This window comes from Petaurus breviceps, unplaced genomic scaffold, assembly GCF_028583685.1.
Source record: "Petaurus breviceps papuanus isolate PSGF00001 unplaced genomic scaffold, PetGlider_PUasm1.0 175, whole genome shotgun sequence".
Taxonomy (NCBI): Eukaryota; Metazoa; Chordata; class Mammalia; order Diprotodontia; family Petauridae; genus Petaurus; species Petaurus breviceps.
This window is the reverse complement of record NW_027185764.1, coordinates 63,774,937-63,798,487: the sequence shown is the minus strand read 5'-3', so window position 1 is coordinate 63,798,487 and position 23,551 is coordinate 63,774,937. Positions and strand designations below refer to the sequence as shown.

The following is a 23,551-nucleotide window of genomic DNA, read 5'->3' as shown; positions in this document are numbered from 1 at the left end:
AAAATATATCAAACAATGCTACACTTCTTTCTAACTTTTTGTTTTGGAAAATACATTTCTTATAAAAATAGGTTGTTTATGTTGACATGTGATAAGTTTATTATAACATGGTAAATATTGGAGATGCTGCCCATATAAATACAGACTCTTTGGGGTCCTTGATTTTGAAGAGTATAAAGGGGTCCTGAGAACAAAAAGGTAGAGAGCTGCTATCTTAGACTATTCCTCCTTCCATTTCCCTAACTTCTTGGACAGCACTAGATAGACTTGCAGACAGTTCAGATGTATAGAAACAAGAAAATGGAAAATCACTCCAAAGTATGAATATTATAGATGTCTCTATTTGTTTACAGTCCCCAACCCACATTTGAGAACTCTTACTCTTAGTCAACTTAAACGTAAGACTTAGACAATAAACTTCGGTGTGGCCACATAAATTATATAAACGAAATTAACAATAATCTGTTATATAGCAAAACTAATTAAACTACTTTGTCAGTCATTCCCCCGGACCACCCTCACTGCTCTAGATTAAGAGAAGGTGTTGTGCAGCAGGAGCCTGCCTTGGACCATCTTTACAAACAATCAGAATAAATGAGAAGAGCACCGTATTTTGTGATAGGTCTCCCAACATGAATTGGAGATGGAATCTCAGAGGGAAGGCATTAGCATTCAGGAGGATTAGGAATTTTAGCTGGAACTTCAGAAAGCAAAGAAACTCAAGAAGGAATGAGGAGGGAGAAAATTCAAGGGATAGGGAATTACTCAGTGAAAATGCCCAATCAGGAGATGGAATGTCTTATTCAAGAAATAGCAAGGAGGCCCTAGTCACTGGACTGTAGAGGATGTGGGAGAGAGTAAGATGTCCAAAATCTGGAAAGGTAGGAAAGAACCAGCGTATAAAGGGTTTTAAACTCCAAAAAGAGGATTTTATCATTTGTCCTGGAGGTGAGAGACCCATATCACTCTAATAGCTAATTGGAGGATGGACTGGACTGGAAAGAAACTTGAGGCAGGAAGATCAATCAAAAGTCTTTTGCAGTAGTCTAGGTGTGAATGAATGGATGAATGAAGCAAGTATTTATTAAGCACTCATTACTAAGCACTAAGAATAGTAATAGGCCCCTGTTCTCAAGGAACACACCTTGTAATGAAGAAGACAACATATACAGAAGGTTTCAGCTGCAAGTCAGATGGGAAATTCCCAAGATCCTTTGGGAGGTGAGATGATAAGGGTGCTTGCAGTATCAGAGGAGAGAAGGCAACCCAGCAGATAAAATGCCCAACCCCTGGAAAGAATCAATGCTCTCCCTGAATCGTTGCTCAGATTTGCTGGCCAGAGTTGGCTCAGCCAAGAAGAGCATTGTTATCCTAGTGTGCTGCCACGATTTGGGTTTAACTTAGGTCTTCTTGGATTCAGATTAAATTTTTAATCACCTACATGTTAAATGAATTCATTTCCACCATTTTAATGGCTTGTGAGGGTGGTATGGTTTTCCCTAAATACAATTCTTTTATATCTTTATCTTCTGCAGAAAAATCACTAAATTAAAAATATTGCCATTTTAAACTGCAGACTAAAGACAAATTTAATTAGAAGGAAAGAAAACTGTTATGTGTTTAGAGCTTCTGTGATTTCTCTTTTCACCACTGAATTACTACGATTGGAGTTTGAATATTTTTATTTTAAGGGAAAATGATTTGCCTAATTAAGCTTGCCATTCAATTCCACCTGTTCTCGCTACAATATATGGGTATACAATTACGGTTGCAAATGAATGTATAAATTAATTCAGTGGGGAATCAAAGTATTGTCTATGACATTATTAGATTTTAGCCAATTTAACTGCTTTGAAAACTGATATTTTACTATAAAGAAGAAAAACATCAGGCGTCTAGTTTCCTCCATTAATGAACCCTGGTGTCTGTGTACAGTTCTACCTCAGTTTTCTATGCTTACTAATAACTAACAAGTATGTTGTCTTTAAAGATTACAAAGCATTGTATATAAATTTTCTCTCAGCTACATTATCGTAATAGATTTCATTTGAAAATTTAAGTCTACAGAGAATCTAAATGCATGACTTTAGATAGGAGCCCCTTTCCCCAAGCCTGCCTCTTAGCCTCAATGGATCAAAATTAACTGATCTGAGTTTCTCTTCCTTGTCCTTCCTCTGGTCAAATGATGGGAGAAATCCCTATTAGAAGCAGTCAGTCAACAGGCATTTATTAAGCCCTTACTATATGTGAGGTGCTATGCTAACCATTAGGCATACAAAGAAAGGAAAAGAGAGGGGAAATCTGACCCCACTCTACTTTCCAATCTTCTGTCTTCTAGCCTCTTCCTGCTCCCCAGCACCATCGGCTTTAGGACCTTCATTTAACTCATTTTAATATACTACACCCTTTGTCACTTAAAAGCCAATTCCTCCAGAACAGAGACTAAGTCTTAAGCTTCCTTAGAGTACCCTATTACTTCTCTTAGTGCTGCCCACCTAGATGTGGGGAACATACAAGCACACACCCCGCAAAGCTGCCCCGAGCGAATTGCTTTGAATGAATGTTAATATATAACTCCAAAACTAATATTCCTAAAACACGGGTCTCGCTATATCATTTCCCCTCTCAAGAAACCCCAGTGATTCCCTTTTTCTTCTAGGAAAGACTGAGAACTTTTTTTTTTAACTTTTAAAATCCTTTGCCTTCTGGCTACCATACTTTACCAGCCAGCTATGCACTTTACAATCCAGTCAAATGGGTCAGCTTGCTAGTCTCTGTGTATAGTTATTCCTTCCACATGGAGAGGGGTAGGTATGTGATGCCCCATCATTACACACACACACACACACACATACACACGGAAAATCCATTTAAACCTTACAATTTTTTGGCCCTCCCTTCATACTGAAGAAAAGTTTTTTCTTTTTCTTTTATAGGGTGTACATTAAGTAGAATGTAGAATTCTACATGGAGAATGTTTTAATTCTTAATGTGATATAGTGGGAAAGGTACTAGATCTGGAGTCAAATGAAACCAAGATTTGTGTCCTTGCCTCCAAAATGTATTATTAGCTCAGTGACTGAGGATGGGGAGGAAATAAGCATTTATACAGTATCTACTCTGGGGCAGGCACTTTATTATTTATATGATCTCATTTACCTCGAAGGTAGATGCTATTAATTTCTCCATTTTCAGTTGAGGAAACTGAGGCATGCATAAGTTAAGTGACTTGCCCAGGGCCTTGTGGCTAGTTTCAGAGGTTAGATTAGAACTCAGGTCTTCCTAAACCCTGCTCTGTCCACTGCAACACCAGCAACCTCTGCTATGAGCAAGCCCCTAACTTTTCTCAGTTAGGTTTCCTGAGATTGATTGCCAGGTTCTTTGCTATATGTTTTAGCAGTTTTTCCCATTATACTTCTTTTTTTTTTTTTTTTTTCAAGTAAACCAGAAACCATGTTATACTGTCTCTAGGGCCTGGTCTCTGCTTGAGACTTAGCACACCAACCTTCAGGGCCTTTCCCTGGGGGAGCGACCAGATATCCTCATTGTAAGGGATTATCTCATTTTTGTTATTGAGTCAGTGTTCCTAGAGGTCTTTGGAGGATTAGCAAATCCCACAATTTTGGAACTGAAGGAAACCTTAGCAGTCGTTTCTTCTCATTTTATTAATGAGGAAATTGAGACACAAAGGAAGTAAGTATTGGCATTAGAGATGGTGCCTTAAAGGTCACCTAGTTCAAATCCCTAATTTTATAGATGAGAAAATTTAGGCCCCAAAAAGCTGCGATTCAGATTCATAAAATTTAGCACCCTTTTGTGAAAATGTGGGCAATAGCCACAGACTGCAGAATGCTTTGGATCCGTGAATATAACAGAATGTTATGGCACAGTTTTCTTAAAAAGCCAGTAAGATGAGTACAGAGAACCATGGGAAGAATTATATGAATTGATACAAAATTAAGTTAAACTAGGAAAGGCAAATACACAATGACTCCAATGATATAAGCAGAAATAACAGCATCTAAACAATCAAAACTGAATCCTGCAGAATTATAATAACTAAGCTTGACCCCAAAGAAGAGGGCGCCCCACCCCCATCTCTGCAGAAGTGGGGGGTTAGCACTGCATATAAATGTCAGACTTCTTCGTATTGGTTAATTTTGCTGAATGAGCTTTTTAAAAATCTTTTTTATGATCTTTTATTTTTTTATTATTTATTATTAATTTATAAATATTATATATTTATATAACTTTTTTATCTGCTATATCATTTTCTGAAAGGAGGAAATATATTAACAACAATAATAATTGCTAGCATTTTATGGTGCATCAATTGATGGCTTGCAAAGCATTTTACATATGTTATCTGATCCACACAACAACCTTAGGAGGAAGGTACAATTAATATCCCCATTTTACTGGTGAGGAAACTGAATGAGTCAATCAGTAAACATAACTGTCTGTTGGGAGTTGTAGATGATTTTAAAATAAAAGATCAATAGCAATTAAAAAAAAGAAATATTATCCTCAGTCATTTTTTGAAAGAGGCAGTCAGGGTTAAGTGACTTGCCCAGGGTCACATATCTAGTAAGTGTCTGTGGTCACATTTGAACTCAGGCCCTCCTGAATCTGGGGCCAGTGCTCTATGCACTGCATCACCTAGTTGCCCCCAGATTATGGTCATTTAGAGTATGCTTCCAGAGATATATTTTTCCCCAATAGTTAAAAAGAGAAAAGAAAACAATGTGCCCTATGTGTAAGAGGAAGAAATAAAATGAATGATCACTTTCAAAATAGAGCAATAGAATGGCACCCATCCTCGTATGTATTTTCTGTCACCTTTGTTCATAAGGTGCCTTAGGAACAAAAATTAACTTTACATTATGTGCCATGGTAGAAGCACTACAGAGTCTTCAAAATTCGTGATTTTGAAAGTGTATGCTTGTACTGTATTATTTGTCCCCTAATCATAGGGGGCAGAGCTTTAAAATTTAACCTCCTGCCCCCCTCATTTTCAGATGAGGAGGCACAGAGCCCAGTCAGGGACTTGGCCAAGTAGCCAGGTTTCCTAGCCCATAGAACTAATTGCTTTCTCCATTGTACCATTCTGAGTCTCCCCCATTGGGCTGCTCAACTCTTGCTGAAACAAAGAAATTTTGTCTCTTTCCCTCTCTCTACCTCACCCAGAGGTATAATCCTCCACACCAGAACTACAGTCCATTTCACCAGCTCCTGTTGACTGACTGAATGTCTCGGTTCTATAGCTGGGCCTATTGATCACACACTTTTCTCATTCTAGTCACTTGAAATTCTTTTTCTTTTCTTTTTTTTTTTTTTAAAATGAATCAGGATCCCCAAGCCAGATGTTTATGTCATCCTGGCTGAGGCTTTAATCTGCAGGAGCCTTCAAATTTAAACTCTAGACTTCTTTGTCAAAGGATTTCATGTGGGTACTGACTTTTAAATACAACATTACCATCACAATATTGCTATGATGGTTGCATCCAGGAAAATGTGTTAGAAGGCTCATTTCTGCTGGGTTAAGTTAAATGGTTTTCAGTATCTAATTAAGTATATTGTTCAGGGGCTCCAGGCACAAAGCTAGTACATTAGCATTCATGTATCCCCAGCAGACAGAAGATTTCCATATTAGAGTGGCTGCTTTCCCTGCCCCAATTTTATTCTTATTGAAAATAATAGTTGATTGCAAGTTACATTGTAGGCCTCTGCAACTGCCCCTTAGCCCTGGTCCATTCACAGATTCACTCCTTGTTAAGGATGTTGTATTATGAAAGGAAATGTTTTCCTCCATTTCTCTAAACTATATTTTGAGGAAGAAATGTAGTTGACACATAAATATTAACCAAAAGGGAAAATGAATTGTGAAGACATTTTGGTTGCAAACAGACGTTTGCATTTTGATTGCAACACTTAAGGAATGGAAAACATTGCAACCTTCACTGGCACAGTAACAGCATGGAAAGAGTGCTGGAATGGAGAGGACCTGGGTGAGTTCCACCTTAGGCTCCCACTACCTGTGTGACCTAAGTCAAATCATTGCCTCTCCCCGGGCCTCAGTGTCCTCATCTGTAAAATGAGGGGGTCAGACTAGAAGAACTTTAAGCCACTTACAGCTCTAAATATATGAGCTTGTGAACTCTGACTCATCTCCTTTAATCATTGACCATGGAGTATAATTGCATGGCGTGTAAATTAGCTACAGTTGGTGTTTAAGGAGACCTCTGACAACAGCTGTGTAACCACAGGCAAATCACTTACCCTTTCTCAGCCTCATTTTCCTCACTTATAAAATGAGGATAATAATCCTGTGTTGTTACAAAATACAAATGGGATAGCATATGTGAAGCCCTTTGCCAATCTTAGAGCACTGTGTAAAATGCTAACTATATATTATTTTGTTGCTTTTTTTTTCTTAGCCCAGTAGTGGAGTGTTTTGCAGTTACTATTGGGGGCCCCGCCCTCCCCCCAGGGGAAGGTTTACAAATGCCAGAGATCTCAGATTCACTAAACTAGTTCTGCTGGGGTAATAGTCTGGGTGCATCCTGTTTGTACCCTTCAGGTTAGGGCTATGATCCTGGCAGGCTTCATTTCTTCATCCCGTAGCTGAAGAGGCATTCATGTGGTCCCAGTTTCTCACCACCTTATTTGGTCATCTTCAATCCAGAAATGTACCTGTTATATTTAGAAAGCTGCAAGCTCACCATGTCTTAGTAAAGTCATAGTAATGTGAGTTCTGACATGCCCTGAATGTTTTCTTAAGATGCTTCTTTCCAGGGGGGAGTATGCTAACAGTTCCACATAGTATTCTTTCCTTTTAAATCAGGACTCATTTCAAAACAGGACCCAGGTCTCTTGAGAACAGAGAGAGAGGGCTGTGAGATGTCTGTTAGCCTTACTCCAACCGGCAATGAAAGTAACTGATTTTATTCCACTGAACAAAAAGTATCCTTTGCTTGGCTGCTAGAAGTAAATCAATCTTGCTTTTACATGCCCAAACCATAAAAATCTTACTTAAAAATCAAAATCCTTGTTTGTCTAGTCATTTTCAGTCGTGTCTGACCATGACCAGCCAACAGTAGGCTGGATGTCATGTTACTGAAGAGCCCCATACCATTCTTTCCTAAATTCATAACAATTCTGATATGACATGTATGGCTTGTTGTTATGGCTTTTATACTGTGTTATTCTCCTATCTAGAGCCATGTGTAAGATCTCAATATGTAACTCATTCCATACTTATGATTACCAGCACATGGATTATTAAATTTTTTTATCAGAGAGCAAATGAGTACTCTGGGACTATTCTTGTCTAATCCCATGTGTAAGCCCCATACATGCCAATCTGCAGAAAGCATATTTCATCATTTTATAGTTGAGTAAAAAAGGACAAAATGTACCCACCCAATCCGAATACCGACCAGTCATAACAAAGTATGGAAGAAATAGTAACTGAGTCATCTCAGTAACTCCTCATCCCAGTTACACTCACATTAAACATTTTAAACAAGCAACAGAAACAGTTGCCTCATTCGTGATTTCAGGGCATCTGGATTATCAAGTTCTAAAAAGCCAAATATATTTTTAGCCTTGTAGTTTTCACTGCTGGAAAAATTACCTCAATGGGACACCTTGCTAAGAACATTTTTCTTCACTTTTAAAGCATTAAATACCAGTTTGAAAGGGGTAAATAATATCCTTATCATGTGAAGGAAGCCCTGGAACAAATTGTTTTGTTCAGGTATTTACACTTTTTAAAAAATGTTATCATGCTTCTTACACTCTCTGATAACTCTTTCATCTGTGTCTCTTACAGCACAGTTTAATGGCAATGAGAAAAGGCAGTCTTCCCCCTCACCTTCCAGAGACAGGCGTCGACAGCTCCGAGCCCCAGGGGGAGGCTTCAAGCCCATCAAACATGGGAGCCCAGAGTTCTGTGGGATACTGGGAGAAAGAGTCGATCCTACCGTCCCACTGGAAAAGCAAATGTAAGTTCAAAGAAGACCTACCTTTATGCTGAAGTCCTGATAACTTTGTTAACTGCTATGTTGTATAGTACTGCTTTTGGGGTTGCACTGTGACTCGTAGAATTGCAGGGCCTCAAGGGCCATTAACTCCATACGGTAGCACTCAAGACTGGTGGCCCATCCAGCCTGGAAGACCTCCCCTGAAATGGAACTCCCTACCAACTGAGACAGCTCATTTTTACTTGTGTTATTATTGGTCAGTCGTTTCAGTTACGTCTATCTCTTCATGACTCCCTTTGGGGTTTTCTTGGCAAAGATAATAGAGTGGTTTGCCCTTTCCTTCTCCGGCTCATTTTACATGTGAGGAAACTGAGGCAAACAGGGTTAAGTGACTAGAAATCTAGAAAGTGTCTGAGGCCATATCTGAACTCGGGAAGATGAATCTTCAGGACCACCACTGCACCACCAGCTGCCCCATTTTTTACTTTTAGGTAGTCGTAATTATTCAGAGGTCTAATTTGAAATGTTATCAGTTATGGTCATGTACCTACTTAATCATCATCCCCTTTATGTCCTCAACAAGGGGAACATTTCTTTTTATTTGACCCCCTTTGGGAGAGGCATCAGGGCATACTGGATTTAAAGAAGTAACCTTTGGGGGATATCTAGGTGCCTCAGTGCATAGAGCACCAGCTCTGGAGTCAGGAGGACCTGAGTTCAAATCCAGCCTCAGACACTTGACACTTACTAACTGTATGACCTTAGTCAAGTCACTTCACACCAACTGCCCTGCCTTTGCCCTAAAAAAAAAGTGACCTTTAAGTCAGGAAGGTCTGAGTTAGGTCATAGGGCATGTTGCTTGACCTCTCAGTGCCCTAGGCAACTCTCTAAGACCATCCGTAAATTATAGTGCAGATGCTGTTCTCCATTGGGAAAGGGAGTTTTCTCATTGGGAGTCCCCTATGTAAGTGAAATCATTAGTTCAATTCACCCAAACAAACCCTTTTATATTTTAGAAAAATCTCTTAAATATAGTACATTTTTGGTAATCCTTTTTATCAGAGATGAGGAATGAAAAAAAATGATGAACCATCAAACTATTCTCATTACTGCCTGTCCTTTTTTTAAAAAAAATACAGATTTTATTTTGTGGAACAAAGTCATTCCTTCCAATTATTGCTAGTCAAAGAAGCTTATCGGGTCATACATAGATTTGGAGCTGGAAAGTAGCTTAGCAGATATCAGATACATGCTACAGATGAGGAAACTTAGATAAAGAGATTCAGTGACTTACATGGGGTCACACAGCTCATCAGCACAGGAGACAGAACTTGATCAATCTTCTTGTAGCTGACAATAGTATGGCGTGGGGGATGGGACCTGGGCTCCAAGTTTCAGACCAGGTCTGATCTCCATTGTAGAGTATATTTTCTAATTGGGAGTTTTCCTTTAAACGATGAAATCGCAAGTCTCTCCCCCAAAAAAATACCTTCTTTATACCAGTACAAGTTATAATAACAACAGTAATAACAATAAAATAACATCAACAACGATAATAGTTAATATTTTTATAAGTGCTTCCTTCCTTCCAGGCACTGTGCTAAGCTCATTACAAATATTATCCTATTAGATCCTCACAACCACCCAGGGACGCAGCTGCTGTTATTATCACCCCCATTTTACAGATGAGAAAACTGAGGCAAACAGAGTTTAAGTGATTTACTCAGGGTCATACTGCTAGCAGACGTGTGAGACTGGATTTGAACTCAGGTCTTCTCAACTCCAGGCCCAGTGTTCTGTTCACTGCACCACCTAGCTGCCCCAACAACTAATACCGCCCCCCCCACACACACACACCTCATTCTTTCTCATACGCATATGCTCTTATAATTAACCATTTAAAAGCAATTGGTTTAAATTCACCGGTATATTTCATTTGCCTGAATCTTTTTTTTTTTTAAAGCAATCCGGGTTAAGTAACTTGCTCAAGGTTACACGGCCAGTTATTTCTGGGTGTGGTGCTAAGTATCTGAGCCCGGACTCGATCCCAGATCATCCCGACATGGGAGCCGGTGCTCTTACTTGCTGTGCTACCTGGCCGCCCCATGCCTGAATCTTTTTTATAAGATATCACCCTCCCCCATATTTTAATTCTATAAATCTGGATTTTGATGAATAGAATTTTTTTAAAGCAAGGTAAATCTTCTTACTTCAGAAAGCTCCAGGAAGCTGAAAAAACAGTCATTTTGTTTTGTTTTGTTCTTAGCAAGTTTTCCGTGTGTTCACGGAAAGGAAGAATAACACATTACCAGACTTTCGTCAGCTGATAAACATTGTAGGAATACCAGCTCCCATCCTGGTTGTACAAGCCTCCCCCCTCCCTGCTCCTAGCCCCCCATCTTCCCACCCCAGAGGCACCTCCGCCTCCAGTGTGGAAGCCGCCCTCAGGAGACCCCAAGCCAAAGCTGACCAGAACCCAGAGCCTATGACCGTGGCTACTCAGTCTGTATGTACCTGGGGGGCTGTTGTTGCTCAGGGCCACAGAAACACTTGTATTGATTCCTGAGGGCCACGTGGCGCAGTGAGTAGAGCACCAGGCCTGGCGTCAGGAGGACCTGAGTTCAAATCCGGCCTCAGATAACTAGCCATGTAACCTTGGGCAAGTCACTTAACCCCAACTGCCCTCCCCCCCCAAAAATGTGGCCGTGCTGCATACACATACACATTACTTCATGGTCTACTCTTTTTTGAGTGCAGAGACAAGCAGGAGGCTCTAGAACCTCTGCCTGTGTCCCCAACCTCACCTTATGACCGCCCGCTCTTCTTGTCCTGCATTTAAACCACCCCCTCCCCAGCGCTGAAACCAGCACTAAATGCCAACTTCACTCATTAGGACTGGACTTCTTAACCTTTTTTGTGTCCTGGATCCCTCTGGCTTGTTAAGTCAGCTTTCTGTCATGTCTGATTCTTCAGGTCCCCATTTGGGGTTTTCTTGGCAAAGATATCAGAGTAGTTTGCCATTTCCTTCTCCAGCTCATTTTGCAGATGAGGAAACTGAGGCCAACAGGGTGAAGTGACTTGCCCAGGGTCGCACAGCTAGTAAGTGTCTAAGGCTGGATTTGATTGAACTCACAGAGATGAACCTTCCTGACTCAAGGCCAGCACTCTGTGCCACCTAGCTGACTCCTTTGGCAATCTAGTAAAATCTATGGATCCCACCCCTCAGAATAATGTTTTTAAATGCATAAAATAAAACACTGAAAGCCCAGGATCTAATCACAGAATGAAAGGGTGACAGTACCCCCAGTATATAATCAGGAGATATAGATTTTATTGTGCTAACAAGATATGAACACTTTAGGAAATGTAAAGTCCTTGCTGGATTGAACGAGGATTGCTAGGTCCCCATCACACACTTGTGATCATCTTTAATGTGAGCCTAGTACAAAGAACCTCCACGTAAGGGGAGAGGAAGAATTTCTCTCCCATTGCCCCAGGCCCAATGGCCACGTTGTTTCTAAGTGCAGCTACTCCTCCAGTAGGCACGGCATCCAACAGGGAGCAAAGACATTCCAGTCAGGCCTAGATACCATGGGGCAGTCTGTCACCAGAGGGAGAAAACAGCTTCTTATAATGGGAGCTCTTGAAGCAGAAAAAAAGGATTGGCTGTGGACCTGAGAGAGCCAGCCCTGGAAATTGGGAGGGAACAGCAGACCTTCACAGCCCAGATTAGCAGCATACAGCTATGTCACTCCGCAGAGAGATAAAGGATTCCCAGGTCCTTTAGTACCAGAATTTTTAGTTGCATTGGCCATGTACATTGCCTCTCTGTGTGCATCACTACCATTATATTCTGAGTTTATGACCGCTTTTCTCACAAATGCTGTGTATATTAAGTGGGAGATCCCAGATTTATGAGGGGGAATTTTTTAGCTATATGTCTTACTGTCTGATTCTTGGGGGAAATACACTATTGGGTACTTGGAAACTATAGGCCAACCCTGGAACCTGAGGCAGCAGGCATCTGGGGGTCCAACACTGGAATACAAATCCAGATTGTGGCAGAAGCCTGGAAGGGATGAGCCACTTATTAACCAGTCCCTTCATTGTTGTCCCATTCCAGTATTTCATTGTGAAATGGAGATGACCCATGTTTTGAAAAGCTGTACCACTCAGGGGCCAGCTTTGCCAAGTCCTAACAAACTAGACAAACCAGATAAGGTACTGTAATTCTTGAACCAGCTTGGCCAAGTTTGGAGAGTTTAGTTACCAAAAGCTTGGGCAAAAGATGATTGGTTTTGTTTTTTTTCCAGCCGCAGTAACACATAAAGGCCATTTACTGAGTCATAGAGAATTCTCAATCAGCAGAGAGTGGTAGTACCAGTGAAATATTAGATCCTTGAACTATGGAAGGATTCATCTCCTTTCTCTTCTGTAGCCACGTAGCCTTTGTACTAGGACTTATTAATGATTGATCCTGGGAAGGCTTCTCTGAACATCCCAGTAACCTCTCCCACTAGAGAACTCTTAAAATGTTTTATTTTTCCATCCTCAGTCATGTACTCATCCAATACTACCTTATGTGGCAGGTTTGTTTGTTTATTTGTTTTCCCTGAGTTTATGTCATATCTCACTCATCTAATTTTAAGTTCCTTGGTGACAGAGACAGTGGCTTCTTTACCTTTGGGTTCTTCCCAACACTTCAACCACACATAATAAGTGCTCGATAAATGCTTTTTGGTTGGACCAAAGAAAGGAGGTATTTTTCCAGTTTCCAGTTTCTGGGATGCTCTTCTAATATGCATTAGGTCCCACACTGAGACCTGGGAGATGGCAGCTTTCCTTGTGTACAGCCACAGTAATATTCCCTACAGAAATTCACTAGAATAGAATTAGAGTTTATAGTAAAGTAATAAAGAATGTGGTCCCAAAAGACTCACATTAATTGGATTCTTCTAAGAACATTACCAAATTTGTTCTTTGCTATTCACATCCTAACAAAGTTGCCGAAAGATGCAAATGGCTGATGCAGCAAAGAATGACATTCCTTTTGTTGTGATGGGCATATGAAGGAAAATACAAGAGAAAGGAGAATCAGAGGGTCAGGTTGTCTTAAATTGATTTTTGTTCATTCTCTTTTTAAAATTTTATTTATTTTTATTCTAAATGTAAACACCCAAAAAATGAGTATTCCCATATGCAAAGTAGAGTAGAAAAAAGAGGATCGAACATGAAACCACAAAGCTTTATTACATACAGCTCCCTTTTAAGCATGTAGTAAATTTAACATAAACTTTCTAGGAAATCCTGCTTGTCTGGGTTTCCTTTTGGCTTTCCTTCTCTTCTGTGTATTTTTAAAAATGCTTCAGTGGAGCTCTTTTCTTTCTTTTTTCTTTGTGACAACCCCATCTCTAGCCTCAATTTCCCCTCCCAAATAGAAAAAGAAACAAGGAAGGAGGAAAAAAAAAAGAAAGGAAGGAAGAAGGAAGAAAGGTCAGACCCTTGTAACAAATATACTAAATTGAGCAAAAAAAATTTCCCACCATAGCTGTGTCCAGAAGAGCATATTGATGTTAAAAACTGTGGTTCTTGAGCTGTTATCACCCCCCAAAGGACACTGCAGTATCACAGAATTATAGAGCTGGCAGAGAAACCATCTAATCCAACTCTGCCCAATCTGTAAATATTTTCCATAACATTTCTGGAAAACAGCTTCCACTAAAACTCCTCCAGTGACAGGGAACACACAACAGGCCATCTATTCCCTTTTTTGACTGTTCTAAATGTTAGAAAGTTCTTCCTCCTGTTATAGCAATACAGTACAATAAATATTTATTAAGTACCTACTATGTGCTATGACCCTGCACTAATGACTGGGGATTCAAATAAGAAAAAGAAAGACAGTCCCTAACCTCAAGGGAGTTTATCATTTATTAGGGGAAGACACAAAAGGAAGCAGAAGTGGGAGAAGGGAAAAGGTATGAGAAAGAGAGACCATGATGATGGTAGAGTTGGAAGGAAACTAGTAGGGAATGAGGAATTTACTGGCTTCTGGGCCCTCTTCAAAGGGAGGTTTTGGGAGGATTCATTTACCCTACAGCCTACCAATCAGGGGGCAGAGACAGCTGGGCATACTGATGTGGTTTGAGGACCAAAGCTGAAGCAGTCTCCATTATGATGAGTTTCCTGGTGATGAGCTTTTTGGAGATGGAGAGAGGCTGGTGATGGTAGAGCTAAAACCAAGCAGGGCAGCTGGTTAAGGAATGAAGAGTTGGCTAGGCTTCTGGGACTTCTATAAAGGGAGATTTGATGAGGAGTTTCATGCTCTGCCCTCCAGTCCAAGAGGCAGAAATAATATTCAGCTGAGGTCAACTTCCCTACACCTTCCACCCATCAGGTCCTAGATCCATTCCTAACACTAAGCAAAGCGGGCATAATTCTTCTTCTGTGAGACAGCGACAGCCTTTCAGATATTTGAAATGTTCCCCAGTAATTCACTTCCACTTGGTAGAGGATATGAGGTTCAAGGTAGATCCGCTGGAAAGTTTTATAATTTGTCCTGACATTCTGATTTCATTCTAGGTAGCTCGTTAATGTCATCTCTACTTCATTCACCAAATGAGAGGTGGGGCCAAGTTTCAATAACATTGCTTTAGTAACTGACTTCCATATCATAGGAGATGGCATTCTGACCTAGGAAGTGGGAAGATTTACCTGCCTCAGACACTGACAGTATAATCCTAGTGAAATAACTTACCCTAAGTTTCTTCATCTGTAAAATAGAGATAATAATATTTACCTCACAGATTTGATGAAAGGATAAGATGTGTAAAATATTTAGCAAAATTTTAGGCAGTCTAGAAATGTGAGCAATTGTTAATCAGAGGCATATTACTGAACAGAGATGCTACCATCAGGGTTCTGACAAATGTTTGTTTAGGAATAAAAATTTCTTATTTCTAACAACTTGAACAAAAAGTTATGACCCCTACTACAAAATGAATGAATGATGTCACAAAAACAGCTTTATAAATAACAAGAACTGTCTCGAGCAGACAAATGCTAGATATGTTTCATTTGCTTCGGTGGCAGAATTCCACTAATTTAGCCAAATCTGTGTTCTGGGCCCCCAGCTCACATCCATTGGCACTTCTCTGTTATTTCTTAGTTCTCTTCACTAACACATGTTTTTTCTCTTGTAAAATGGAGATAATAATACTTGGTACGTACCTACCTCATAGGGTTATTTTGAGAAAAGTACATATTAAACATAAACTGCCAAGTCAATGTGAGTTCTCATTAATATTATGACCATCTGGAGAGTCAGGCCCCTTATCAACTAGCTAATATCATTCATCCAAATATATAAGCCACACTTTTTTCCCCAAATCTGGCATATGTAAAAAGTGAGTGTGGTCTATTACTGTACTCTTTAGTAGCAGAGACAGAACTGATTAGCCTCCCAGCAGCAGCAACAGGAACAACAGGTTCTCCACTGGCCAACACCCTTCTTGAAAGGTTCTGTGCCTGACATCCCTACTAACTAGTGCTAAGAGTTGACAGGGGAGACAGGTCCCTCCTGCATGCATTTCCCCAGTGACTTCTGTTATCTCCTTAAGATAAGGGTCTTGGGGCAGCTAGGTAGCTCAGTGAATAGAACACCAGACCTGGAGTCTGGAGGACCTGAGTTCAAATGTGGTCTCAGACACTTGACACACTTACTGTGTGACCTTGGGCAAGTCACTTAACCTCAATTGTGCCTTCCCCCTCCAAAAAGAAATAAAAAGATAAGAGTCTCTCTGCAAAGCCTAACAACTGTGCTTTCCCCAGTCCCAGCCACCTATCTGCATTCCCAAGGCAGGAAAAGATTCTACTGGAGAGTTGGGTAAGGCAGGATCCCAGGATCTTCCTTCCCTTGAAATTTACACGTTCATCTTATGGCTCTGGCATTGTTCTTCACCTTCTAAGGACTTCAACTATGCAAATGTAGCGCCATATCATGAAACCCATGAGTAAGGGAGACCGGGGTGTAGGGTCCGTGAAATTATTTCCACTCTTTGCCACAAAAGAAGGAACTGCCCGCAAGTGGAGGGAGGCAAGTGAAAGGGATCCATTTATAGTTGCCTCCTCTTCAGCCTTGAAAGCCAACTCCCCACATTTGCTCACTGTTAGGAATTTCCCAACTTCTCTGGGTTTCTTTTAACTTGTTATGATGCTTTGTTTTCTTATGTTGCAAAACTTCACTTATTAAATAAAATAACAGGTTCTCCCAAGTAGGTCAGTGTTCTTTAATACAGCAATTTCCTTTAATTGCCTTTAAGCATATATGTAAGTATAGGGATTTTATAGGGATTGTCAGTCAACAAGCATTTATTTTACTGTATGCCAGGCAATGTGCTAAAGGCTGGGAATACAAAGAAAGGCGAAAAACTGGTCGCTGCCCTTAAGGAAGTTATATTCTAATAAGAGAGACAGTGTGCAAATATCTGACGAGATATATACAGTGTGAATGGAGATCATCTCAAAAGGAAGCTGCTCGCAGTGGAGGTTGGGAGACCAAAAAAGGCAGCCTGCAGAAACTGGGCTAGGGATCTGGACTTGGGCTTTTATTGGTGCAAGGAGCTGGCACACACTGGCTTTGTGAGCCCAGGCAAATCACTGAACTTCAGTGCTCTGCACCAGATGTGGCAAACTCCCGACCCAGATTAAAATGTAATTGGGAAACTGGGGAAAATAAATAAAAACACAACACTATGTACTCTTATTGTTCACTTGTTTTAGTTGTGTCCAACTTTTCATAACCCTACTTGGGGTTTTCTTGGCAAAAATGCTGGAGCAGTTTTCCATTTTCTTCTGCAGTTCATTTTACAGATAAGGAAACTGAGGCAAACTGGGTGAAGTGACTTGCCCAGGCTCACACAGCTAGTAAGTCTCTGAGGTTAGATTGGAACTCAGGAGGCTGTGTCTCCCTGACTTCAGGCCAGGTACTCTATCCACTTCACCACCTGCTTGCCCTACAATATAACACAGACAACATTCATTGATGACTTTCTAAGTCAGTGTGTGACCCATCTGACATCACTCCTCTACACAGTTCTGTATAATTCAAAAAGAAGGTGCCAAACTGATTACCCACATGCCATCAGCTCCACATGTATCTTCTAGTCACTTTTGGGGCCCAGCTCCGCATCCATCTAGAGAGCTTGTTCAAGATAAACATATTGATAGACTGGTGTGATGAGCTGACTCTGTAGCTCCTTGCCATAATTTGGACATTATGCATTTTCTTCTACTTTATTTTTCCAATGTAGACCACAGGTTTATAGGATTTTAGAGTTTAGAGGGACTTCACAGTTCATCTAATCTAGGAGATCTTGGCCTGGCATCCAGGGACTCATTTTTAAAAAAATTAATAACTATTTCAGTATAATTGGTTTCCTTTGTAATTCTCTCTACTTTTTTTTTCATTTAAAAACATCATTCTGAGGTGTCTGTGGACTTCACCAGCCTGCCAAAGGGGTTCATGATACCAAAAAAGGGCTAATCGTAGTCTAACTCCATTTCACAGATAAGAAACCTTAAGGTCTAGAAAGAAGTGACTTGTCCAAGGTCATGCTAATAATATGCACCAGACTTGGGTCTTCTGAATCCAAATCCAGTCCTCTTTCCACTATAACATAATTCCCAGAAGGGGGCGTTGGTGTGGGTTTCATTGAGGAGGTTTGGTGGTGGTCTGGAGTTTCCTGCATTGAGTACAGTGCCATCTATGAGTAGGAGTAGCTGGAGAGCCTCATTATCACTATGAGATCTTTCTTTTGTTTAGACTTTATAGAGGACATCTTCTGTGACATGGGCAAATACTTCCAGCAAAGATTTATCTCCTCTTTGATGTCAGTTATCTTGTCCATGAAATAGTACTGTGTCAGTTAATAAATATTGATCATTTATCATGTGCAAGATCTTAAGCTAGGTATTTCAGAACATTCAAAGATGAATTAGATTTGGGTCTTAGTCTTCAGGGAGCTTGCAATCTAATCAGAAAGAAAAGTCAGACACGATAAAAAGGAACTAATCAACTACACAAGATTGTAAGGGTCAGGAGCTAAATGACTGAAGCCAGAAAGGTCAGAGTATTCAAAGAACACTGCACACAAAAGGGTCTAGGTGAAGACTTCACAGAGAAGGTAGGACTCAGGCTATACCATGGTGAAGATTCAGATAGATGGAGAAAAATGGAGGCTGCGGCACAAATATAAGAGAGAGAGAGAGAAGTCGAAAGAGTTGTTTTGCCAGAGTGACAGGAGTCATCTGGAAAAGAGTAAGGAGCAGAAAAATCCTAAATAGAATTTAAATGTAAGTTAATGTTATTCTTGGATCTATTCCAGTCTTCATCATTCTAAGGCATCTTTTTCTGAATGGTATTTTGGTGTTAACATGATTGAGAATCAGTCTCAATTACTGTGTCTCAGAGTTAACGATGTATAATTTGAAGTATCAATTACTTCCCGGAGGGCGATGTCAGAGGATAGCAATGGACCCTCAAACAAAGGGTTACATATGTAATATGTGCCATTCTCCTTCATTCTCTTTTCTTCTTAATGGAAATTTTCCTTCCATTATCAAAAGAAGAAAGGCTAGAAAAGAAAGTACAAATAAAGTATTCTGTTATTTCGGTTTTAGATTGCATTACGTGCCCCTGCCACACTGTTGATAAATCAAGAGTCTATCCAAGGACCCCCGCCATGGTACTTAGGATTGGGCCATATACATAACAGGCATTCAAGAAATCCTTGTTCGTTGAAAGGAGTGATTGGCACCAACCACCATTTTGTGGATGAAGTAGTTGGACAGCTTATTTGCCTAGATCATTTGACATTTTTATCATCAGAACTCAGTTTTTTGGTCATTCATAGTAGCATCAAACAGGGCATGCCCCTCTAAATGCATGTAGGATGAACAGATTGCTGGTTTTTCCAGACTTGATGATGTACCCCTCCCCCCTTAAGTTTTGTTTTTAGAATATACAGTAACAGAAATATGCTTCCCTGATGCCAATTTCACAGCTTAGATTTAGCTATACATTAAGACAGCAGAGATGATTTCTCAGCAGGTGCTGTGTTAATCATTTATCACAACCACACAGTCTGGGTAGCAGGTTTTTCTTTTTTTTTTCTGTGCACCGTGCACAGAAACTGTGCACTTTTTAATCAACAAACAAAGCAAGATCCAGAGATATCACACTCCACTTTACTTTCTAAGTAGTATCTTTAGTATTGTTTTCAATGAATCTCTTCCTACGTAAATATCCAATCTGTCAGGCTCTGTTTTACCAGCACCCAAGTTCTTCTCTAGTTGTAAATAAAGCATCTAATTAGGACATTAATTCTTTGAGAGCTTTACTGCTAACCTATGAGCATTACTTTTTCAGGCCAGTGAAAATAATCTCCCCATCAAACATTTAATGCTGTTCCTTAAGCATCTTACCCACTTTCAAGGAAATGATTTCTGATATGGGGAACTGTTTCCATTAGCACCTCTTCGATTTTAGAGATTCCAGATTATAGAACTCAAACTCCGCTGCAGATAATGTTAATGAAGCCAAATTAAAATGCTATTCTTAAAATAGAAATGTCAGTGTTAGTGAAGTAAAAGTGTATTATAATAGTTACTATCTCCTTTTCTAAAATACATATTTATTTATTCATACATTCTTTCCCTTTTAAATTTTTTCATTCATAGACTAAGAATAACAGAATTGAACAGGGCTAGGGTTCATATTATCCACCAACTCCCTTAGTTTATAGATGAAGAACCAAGCTCCAGAAGGTGAAATGACTCCCGCAGAGCCAGGGCTAAAACAGATGCTGTCCTACCTTCTAGGCTACTGCACTGTGATGTCTCCTCTATTCTTTGGGCCTCCAAAGATCATGACTAACCCCTATGTTGACTTTATTTCTGGATCTCTTCCCATACCATCTAGAAGAGAGTTTTTAAAAATATATTTGCGTTTATCCAGATGCCAATTCTTTGCTTCATTTTATCCAGATGAAATAGTATAAATACATTATGAGTAACTAGTTACTAATCCTGTGTGCTGTTTCCTTATATAATCACTTGCATGTAATAGGCGTTTCATTAATATCTGTAGAATTAAATGGAATTGAATTGTAATGGCTGCAACACTAACTAGTCTCTTTATTACAAGAAAAAAGGAATTAGCAAAAATAGTGCATACTAATCCTTTTCAAGTGCCCTAAGGATCTTACCCTCCACTTTAGTCCTAAACAGGCTTACTCCTTCCCCCACCACAAAAGTTGAATCTAGAAAATTCATTGAGTACCGTGGGGAAACCCTGCAGCATGGGGTAGCAGAAGGACCAATAATAAGAGAGGTGGAGGACCATAGGGACAGAATGGTACGTTCATCACCAAGCACAGACACTGGGTTGGTTTTGCACAGTGTCTGGCACATAGTGGGGGCTTACTAAATACTTATCAATCAATTGCTTAACTGTTTTTCTTTGTTATAAGAGAGGGCTCATTGTGTATAGGGAGTGTATTTCCTGGAATCCCTGATGTAAAAACAAAAGTAATCAACTTATTTAAAAAAAAAAAAAAACCCTGGAGTGGCTCCCAAGAAGCCTGGGTTCTAGCTCTAACATCATTTCTTCCTTGGACAAATCATTTAAAGTTCCTCGTCTGTAAATCAAAAAGTTTAACTAGATAATCTCTAAGATGTCTTCTGACTCTAACCTTCTGTGATACCGTAATGTGGACATATCAGTTTTCAGTCAGCCATTTTCAGTTATGGCCGACTCTTCATCACCCCTTTTGGGGTTTTGTTTTCTTGGCAAGGATTACTGGAGTGTTTTGCCATTTCCTTCTCTAACCCATTTTACAGAGGAAGCTGAGGCAAACAGGGTGAAGTGACTTGCCCAGGGTCACACAGCTAGTAAAAGTCTGAGGTTAGAATTGAGTTCAGAAAGATGAGTCTTCCTGACTTCAGGCCCAGCTATCTATCCATCACACCTCCTAGTTGCCCTGAACATGTAGATATGTACTTGCAGATGTGTGAGCCACTGTTAAACTAAGATAACTCACTGAAGTTATTTTAAAAAAAAAACATTCTTTGTATCCCCAGTACTTAACATAGTATCTAGCATATAGAAAACACTTAATAAATGCTTGTTTATTGATTGATTGGATTTAGGTTGGAGCATGAAAACTTAAAATTTTAGCATTGTAGCTTAACATTCTAACATCTCATTGATATGCAAATGACTTTTTTTAATCTAACTAGTATTGGAATCAGGAAAACTTAAGTTCGTCTCACACACTTACTAGCTATGTTGACTCTTGGGCAAGTCACTTCATCCTGTTTGCCTCAGTTTCCTCATCCATAAAATAAGCTGGAGAAGGAAATGTTAAATTAACTACTTCAATGTCTTTGTCAAGAAAATGCCGAATGGGGTCACCAAGAGTCAGACATGACTGAAAAATGACTGAGCAAAAGGCATAGTTGATCTCTTAAATTCTTTCAAAGTGCTAGATCAATAATATAAAGGACAAGCTTATCAGCCACCTTATTTCAGCAAAGAAATTTTTATTTCTTATTTCGGCTCTTTTCTTACGTTTGAAACGACTGTTATACAGTTACCTTCTCATCATCATTTTTCTTCTTCTCCGGTCATTATTAAATTAAAAACAATCAGATGAACAAAGGTGTTTTTGGTTTTTTTTTAACTTTTAAAATAAATCCAATTTTTGGCCCGCATGTGGAAATAAAAGCACCTTTAGAAAACTGTAAGCAAGTGAGAGCAGAAAACGGTAACTTGGAATTTCCTACCCAAGACAATCCTTCTTTTGTCAAAGCAAAAAAAAAAAAACTAAACCCAACTCTGTCTCTGTGTTCAATTAAAATGTTGCTGGAGTAATACTGCAGTATGAATCAGATACAGCCCAGAAAAGGCCAGTAATCAATCAACAGATCCTACTTGAGCATTTCCTGTATGCCCAGTACTGTAGGAGATAGAAAAGAAAGATAAAAATCTCACATACACACACACACACCTCTCCCTCTCCTTCTCCGAGTCTCTCTCCCTTCCTTCCTCCCTCCCTCCCTCTCTCTCCCTCTCTCTCTCTTTCTGTCTCTTTCTGTCTCTCTCTCCCTTCCTCCCTCCCCTCTTTTCTCTCCTTATAACAGTAACAACAACTCACATTTAGATAATACTTTTGTGTTTGCAAAGGCTTTTGTATCTGTTATCTCACTTAACCTTTTGCCTTGTGAGGTAGGTACTACAAATATATAATGTGGTCTTCCTAAATCTAAAGTCTAGTCGTGTCATTCTTCTGCTTAGTGTACTTCAGCACCTCGCCACTACCTCTAGGCTCAGACAAACTGCATGGTGCAGAGATCCCTTCTCGGCCTTTGTAGACTTATCATAGGGTTACTCTCCTCCTTGCGTCTTTTGGTCTAACCAAACTGGACCCGTTACTGCTTCCCACACTTGACGCTCCAGCTTCTGTCTCCCCACCTTTCTTCAGGCTACCTCTTCCTTGAACTTCACAGCTCCAGCTTGAGGAATGCACCATTTCCTCATCCCTACCACTTAGAAAACCTAGTTTCCTTCAAAGCTTAGCTCAAATGCCATCTCTTTTGAGACCTTTGTGGGGTATCCCTTCTCCATACCTTATTTTTTTTTATGAGCATCTATTATCTCTCTAATGGAATGTGTTTGGAGAAGGCCTCCAATAGAGGAAGTGGCTTTCGCTGGGTCCCATCCCTAACCTCTTACATATTTATTGAATGAATTAAATGACTTCAGCCTGATAGTATGATAGGATTAGTAGGAGGTCAGTAGGCAGAAAGAAGGAGGGAAGGCATTGAAAATGTGTACTAAACAGTGGTTCCTATGAGTTATATGTTGGAATATTTTATCCATTTAGACCTTGACAATGTCTCATCCAAATACCTTATTATTATTGCTCTCTAAGGGTATATTCCCTGCTGCTTTTTTTCCTCTGACAGTAGAGCAACCAAATGAGCCTTCTTTAACAACTGAGTTCAAGCCATTCCTTTATGACTGTGCACTCACGGAGGCTGGTTATTCATCTTTAATTTGCAAAGTCTAGACCTGGAAATTCTTCCCCCTCCCCTAACCAGTTATTGGTTGCTCCTGTCCAGAGACTCAAGTCTGTACTTATTCTCTCCTTTTATCTCCAAGTGGCATTTGCCATCACTTAGGATCATGGAGTTTGGAGTAGGAAGGGCCATAGAGATCATCTAACCTAACCCCTTCCCTTTTAAAAGTGAGGAAATTGAAGCAAAGAGATTCCAGTCACAGAAGGTAAAAGGGACTGAGCTAGGATTTTAATCCTAGTGAGCTTTCTGTTCTACTACATATTTAATAGAATTTAACCTATAAAGCATTAGTTCCAGTGGGCTTCTTCTCCACTATGCCAAATATTTAATAGAATCTTGTCTACAAAGCATGCTTCCCAGAAGCTGGTTAGCTCCTCCTAGATCTGCTTATAATTGGGGATGGTTTTATATATTAGGATGACACT

At 39.9% G+C, this 23,551-nt stretch overlaps 1 protein-coding gene and 1 long non-coding RNA gene across 2 annotated transcripts in view; one reads left to right on the top strand and one right to left on the bottom strand.

Annotated features, from left to right (window-relative positions):
* LOC138158937 (uncharacterized) overlaps positions 1 to 8,247 on the bottom strand; it is a 40,154-nt gene extending 31,907 nt beyond the window's left edge. The window contains exon 1 of the long non-coding RNA XR_011167769.1: positions 8,028 to 8,247. This is a non-coding gene — a long non-coding RNA (uncharacterized lncRNA). The remainder of the gene's footprint in view (positions 1 to 8,027) is intronic.
* Positions 1 to 23,551, top strand: part of SHB (SH2 domain containing adaptor protein B) — a 352,341-nt gene that overhangs the window by 236,713 nt on the left and 92,077 nt on the right. The window contains exon 4 of the mRNA XM_069085291.1: positions 7,835 to 8,006. Coding sequence (XP_068941392.1) covers positions 7,835 to 8,006 — 172 coding nt within the window. The remainder of the gene's footprint in view (positions 1 to 7,834; positions 8,007 to 23,551) is intronic.